Source organism: Pinus tabuliformis, chromosome J (assembly GCF_031772625.1).
Source record: "Pinus tabuliformis cultivar Carrire ecotype Pingquan chromosome J, CPIR1, whole genome shotgun sequence".
Taxonomy (NCBI): Eukaryota; Viridiplantae; Streptophyta; class Pinopsida; order Pinales; family Pinaceae; genus Pinus; species Pinus tabuliformis.
This window is the reverse complement of record NC_142295.1, coordinates 9348759-9355241: the sequence shown is the minus strand read 5'-3', so window position 1 is coordinate 9355241 and position 6483 is coordinate 9348759. Positions and strand designations below refer to the sequence as shown.

General features: G+C 34.7%; 1 protein-coding gene across 1 annotated transcript; it reads right to left on the bottom strand.

Annotated features, from left to right (window-relative positions):
* Positions 1-274: 274 nt before the first annotated feature.
* LOC149225167 (GATA transcription factor 9-like) lies at positions 275-3970 on the bottom strand. The gene is made up of 3 exons (XM_089375045.1): positions 3586-3970; positions 2106-2428; positions 275-1796 (listed from the first exon to the last, which is right to left on the bottom strand). Exons 2-3 carry the CDS (start codon positions 2376-2378, stop codon positions 996-998), a joined length of 1074 nt encoding a protein of 357 aa, XP_089231171.1. The 5' UTR covers positions 2379-2428; positions 3586-3970; the 3' UTR covers positions 275-995.
* Between the last annotated feature and the right edge of the window lie 2513 nt (positions 3971-6483).

The window sequence follows — 6483 nt, the reverse complement described above, 5'->3', positions numbered from 1 at the left end:
ATTCACAGATAAAAGCAAATTGCAACAAAGCAAAGAGTTACATAATGACAAGAAATTCACAGATAATAATGGATAAAAGATGCTCATATCTAATGTAGCACAAAGCATTCCATGCACTTAAAATTAATTAAATAATCATCAACCACAACATCATAACTTCCACATTATTAAATAGCCATCAACCAGAACATTATAACTTCCACATTATGATCATTGTCACCATCTAATTCAATGGAAGCCAAAGCCATGCCATAGAGATGTTGCAAAACTTGCAAGAAACCAATCAACCACATTCTGATTTTTATTATTTCCTCAATTACCAAGTGCTGCAGTCTATTTGAGTTCAACTACCAAATGCTGCAGTCTATTCAAAACTCAAAAAGACACTAAAATAATTACCATCTGAACTGACAAGAACAAGAACTGTGTGAAACATCGCTCTATGACTTCTAGAACAAAAGCAAAAAAAAATGTAGAATTAGCAATGCCAAATAATGGTTCTTCCTACACAGTAGCTATGCTATTTCTTCCTGCAAGATTTGCCAGAGCCTAACCACCTCAACAGAACTCCTGAACATCCTCATTATAACTTGCCTTTTGGGATAAGAAGTAATCTTGTTTTCTCAATTGGGAAATTGGACCTTTTCCTCAAGTACCCCCCTCCCAACTTCACAGATGCAACAAATAAACTAACCCTACAAAAAGAATTCATTCAATGAATATAACTTCGGAACTCAATCCCTCCCCTCAATAAAAATGACATGCTCGCTGTCTACAATAAACAACCATGATGTCCCTTCCATACCCTTCCATGCATTTTGTATATAGAACAGAGGCAATGTATTGTAACTCATCCACTGGAATCATGAACTCTAGACTGTGAAATCGAAATGCAGAATGTTTTTCATTAAAGGACATGGGACCAATCTGTGGATATGCCTCTAATAGGATTTGAGCCTCTGCAATATACAAAATGCACTTTTACCCCTCTTCTGTCATGGTAAAAAATCAGAACCACTATAATCTTCACCAATGTTCACCAAGCAATCATCTCCGGATCCCAGATATGCTTGTTTTGCTTGGGAGGTCTGTTCCTGCATCATCAGCTCCCTTTGACGCCTCATTTCAAGGACTTTCTTGTGGGAGTTCGAGTGTTTCATAACTGAAAATGTAGGACTTGCAGCAGGTCTGTATTCGGGCAGAAGCCTACCAGATTTGTATCTTACACCGCAGGCATTACACAGTGTCTTAGGACCCTTGGGCCCAGCCCTCCACTGCGGGGTTTTCTGTACTCCACAGTGCAAGCATTTCCTGACCTGAATTGAATCCTGCCCCTTCTTCTTATCCCAGTGGTTTGTCTTGATGATTTTCTTCAGGGGTTCAGGTTCCACTGGCTTGGTAACGAAGTGTCCTGAATCACTGCTGAAAGAGTTTGGGCCATTCTCCAATAACCCATCTGAGGAGGCAGGGGAAATAATCCTAGAAGCCCATTTGCAAACTGGGGCTCTAGACCTCTTGCTTCTTGCTTTTCCTGGTACAGTGATTTCTGGACTAAAAGTTGAAATTTTCCCAGAGCTGCTTTCTAGAACCGATGTAGGACTCAGGCTTCTGAACTTATCAGAATTCTGCCCCAGTACCGATGTAGGACTCGCGCTTCTGAACTTATCAGAATTCTGCCCTTCTTCATATTTTTCCTTGACTTCAACTCCAAAATCAGGCTCATAAGGATATGTCGGTACAGGTTCTAGGAATGGGTCAAAGCTTGAAAGCCATTCTAGCTCTGCCAAATCATCGCTCTGGCAAACAAAAAAACACAAACCCATTTTAGAAAATAGAATTTCAATCAACTAAATTACCCTAATTCCTAAGCAAAGCTACCCCGAATTCCATTTGACCAAGGACACAATAGGCAAAGGTATAGTTTGATAATACATAAACCCATTCAAGAATTTCCCCCATCTTTGTTAAAAAAAAGGAAGCCCCATCTCAAAAATTCGTTCAGCCCTAAAAACCTTAGCACCCCTCTCAAAAATTTCAAGAACATCTTAAAAACCAAACTATTTCATCATGTATAAACAAAACAGAGGGGCGGGAGAATCACTCACAGGAATACACAGTTTTCCAGAGTCGCTCTCGTCTACTCTGAAATTGGAACTCACAGCTTCTGTCACAGAGTTGCCTCCTAAAATGCCATCCTTGGGACAGTTGATACTGCTTTCTCCAATGGGTGCTCCAATTTCTTCATTGGAAAAGTCCAGCAGGTCATCAAATTGGTCAAAAAAGTCCCCCGCGATACCTGTTTCGAACTTGGTCACTGCCTCAAACTTCATTCTATCTGTTGCAAAGGGAGATGTTCCATTGCCTGTACCAGTTTCCATACCCAACTGTTGTTTCTTTGAATGAAACCGAATTCTGCCTCTGGTCTTTCCTGAACACAATGACCACTGTAACTTCAGTTTTAATTGCAAGCAAAATAGCCTAACAAGGCCCTATTAAGTGTATATTCAATGTGTATACCATAATATGGATATCAGAAGCTCCTGTGAGATTCACATTCTGTGTTTCTACCATTATAAAAACAAATAAGGTTGACTGCCTATTCTGGATTGAAATTGAACTGTTACATTCAATGTGTATATCACTTTATGGCCATGCAGAAGAAATGTCTGAGGCTTAAATTTGGAACAGACTAATGAAAAACAAAATAAGCTTTTAAGCAAGCAAGGGTTCTTACAAATTCCTATGAATTGGATATTCATTACACAAGCATTCCTTAACTGTGTTTTTGGGAGTGCAAATGCACAGTATGAAGATAGTTCATGCTCCAAACCAATATTTGAACATTCCAAAAACACAACATGAGTGTTGAAGCAAGCAAAGGACCACAGTAGGTCCAACCAGAAGGAATTTCTATGCTTGCGGAATTATATGACCAGGCGGCATGCCAAAGTGCGTGTTTTGAATTGAAGAGTAAATGCATGGGACTGTTTCAGGCATTAGAGAAAATTTCTAACACAGCCCATGATTACAGAAGGACTGCAGATAACTGGTTTGAATTCACAGCTCAAGTTTCAGTCTTGAGTCTTCTCAACTTCCCAAACCAAAATATTAATGCAGTTTTGAAGAATAAAGTCATTTGAAGCAGGCACGAGGAACCAGTTGAAGCTACATTATGAATTCAACAAATAGGTTTGGCTCCATTGTGAAGGGCTCCGGTCTAAATACGTTGAACCAGAAGCTGCAAGATTGAAGGCTAAGCCTTCATCTTCAAAAGCCTCAAGCATTACTCAATACAATGACACTACCCATGTTCTGGGTCAATACCACTGATACTCAGTGCAATGTAACTGCATACCACAAAAGCTCTGAAACAACCATGCGAGTGCAGGAACGAATTGGAAAATATAAGGTCTGTATCCTGCTCGCAGGAAATTCAATCCTTAAGACTGATTAATTACTTGAAAACCCAATAAGCAGGATTGAAAACACAAACAAAAAACACTTAATGCCCAATACCCAGATACAGAAACTCAATGTAAAAGACCAGCGCAATCAACCAATAAAGCCATGGGTATAACAAAATACCTTGCGAACTGTTTGTGGGCACAAGGGAAACCCAAAAGAAGACTAGTGAATACGAAGGCAATAATCAGCTTTGCGAAGAAGCAAACAGTGTCAGCGGCATTGCATGCAGAGGAACTATCCTGCCACTTAAAATATCGACCCCAGACAAGTGCCTCATAAAAAAAGCAACAGAATCCCATGGGAGCACATGACCCATAAAACTGGTGCCATGGTATCTCAGGCAGAGATATTGGTATTGTGGAACCGATTTCTCGACTCTGACAAAGAGGAAAATTATTTTTTTCAAGTGATAAGTAGTTATTTGGGTTGGTGGGCAGTAAGGGAGGGGAAACTCAGCTAGCTGTGCTAACAACTGGCTTGATGGCGAAGTATAAACGTGTGCACGCGGATTTTACAGTGTAGTTTGTATTAGAAAGGAGGGGAAAGACGAAGTTTGAAAGTGTATGGTTTCGATTTTATTGTATTGTTTCGATGTAAAATTACATATTCATGCCCAAAAACTGGAAAAATATATATATATTTATATTTATCCATGGGGTTCAATTTACACAACCCTGTCACATGCCCACAAAACCTGGAATATATACATATGAATATAATGGTTTTTTTCTTAAAATTCGTCACTATAATTTAGTAAGATTGTGGTTTCTTATTATTTTAAATATATAAATTAATTAATTTAACGTTTTTAAAAAATTTAAAATATTTTATTTTTATAAATTAAATTATTTAAATTTATAATTAAAAATCTCAACAAAATGTTACTTAAAAATATTTAAGAAAAATCATTTTATTTATTAATTAAACTACGCCTAATTTATATAATTTTATATATTAATTAAATTACGCGTAATCTATATAATTTTTATATTAATTAAACTACTCATAATTTTATATATTTATATTTATTATGAATAAATAAAATTAAAATAATTTATTTATTAATTAAACTACGCGTAATTTATATAATTTTATATATTAATTAAACTACGCATAATTTTATATATTTATATTTATTATGAATATGGTGTATAGGGTTCAATTGAGTACACAACCTTCTCACCTCTGTGTAGACAGAGGGTGAAGAAAATATTGGACAAAAATGAACAGGAAAAGTGTTAGGAAAAAATTTATTTCATTTATTAATTAAATTACGTGTAATTTTATATATTTATATTTATTAGACAAAATTGAACGGGAGAAGTGTTGAGAAAAAAACCATTTCATTTATTAATTAAACTACGCGTAATTTTATATATTTATATTTATTAATTAAACTACGCGTAATTTTATATATTTATATTTATTATGAATATGGTGTATAGGGTTCAATGGAGTACACAACCCTCTCACATCTGTGTGGATAGACTGTGAACAAAATATTGGATACGCGTAATTTTATATATTTATATTTATTATCAATATGGTGTATGGGGTTCAATTGAGTACACAACCCTCTCACCTATGTGTGGACAGGCTGTGAACAAATTATTGGATAAAATTGAAGTAGAAAAGTTTTGAGGAAAAAACATTTCATTTATTAATTAAACGGAGTTGTCTATAATGCCACTTTTTGGAGATTCCGGTGACGGAATCCGGCGGAAGAAATTGAGGTTAAATCTTGATTTGTTGCAATTAAAATGGTTTTTTAACTGCATATTTGGATTCAGCACCCTGAAAAACCCCAGGGACGCTTTCATTGTAAATTCCTGCCGGATTTCGACCGGAAAAACACGTCGGAAAGGCTTTCAAAAAGTCGCGTCATAGACAACTGGTTAATCTACGTGTAATTTTATATATTTATATTTATTTTGAATATGGTGTATAGGGTTCAATTGAGTACACAACCCTCTCACTTCGGTGTGGACAGAGTGTGAACAAAATATTAACTAAAATTGAAAGTGAAAAGTTTTGGGGGTAAAAAACCATTTCATTTATTAATTTATATATTTATATTTATTGGACAAAATTGAACGGGAAAAATATTCGCCAAAAAACTATTTTAATTATTAAACTACTCGTAATTTTATATATTTATATTTATTATGAATATGGTGTATAGGGTTTAATTCAGTACACAACCCCTTCACCTCTGTGTGGACAAACTTTGAACAAAATATTGGATAAAATTGAATGGAAAATTTATGAGAAAAAACCATTTCATTTATTAATCAAACTACGTGTAATTTATATATTTATATTTATTGGACAAAATTGAACGAAAAAGTGTCGTGGAAAAAACCATTTCATTTATTAATTAAACTACGTGTAATTTATATATTTATATTTATTGGACAAAATTGAACGAAAAAGTGTCGTGGAAAAAATCATTTCATTTATTAATTAAACTACATGTAATTTATATATTTATATTTATTAGACAAAATGGAACGAAAAAGTGTCATGAAAAAAATCATTTTATTTATTAATCATTTATTGTTTAAATTACACGTAATTTATATATTTATATTTAGTAGATAAAATTAAACTAGAAAAATGTCGAAAAAAAACTATTTTATTTATTAATTAAACTATTTATATATTTTTATTTATTATGAATATAGTGTATAGGTTCAAACAACCCTCCACCTGTGTGTGGACAGAGGGTGAGACAGAAAGATGTACAATGACCTGCATTGAATAGAGGGCACCAGTGATGATCATAGGCAAAGATCATTGCGCCATTTATTGCGGCATAGATAAATGCCTTTACCATGGCAGCTGTTCCTAAGTGGAAAAATATAACCCAAAAAAAATAACATGTATTCATGTTCCTTGCTGCCCTGTAACAGACAGGCCAGCATATTGTTAACAGTACCCACTTGCTTCCATGTGTTTTTCCTGCGTGGAGCTTTGGAAAATTGTATTTGGGAAATTGCAGAGAAACGACTAAAATGT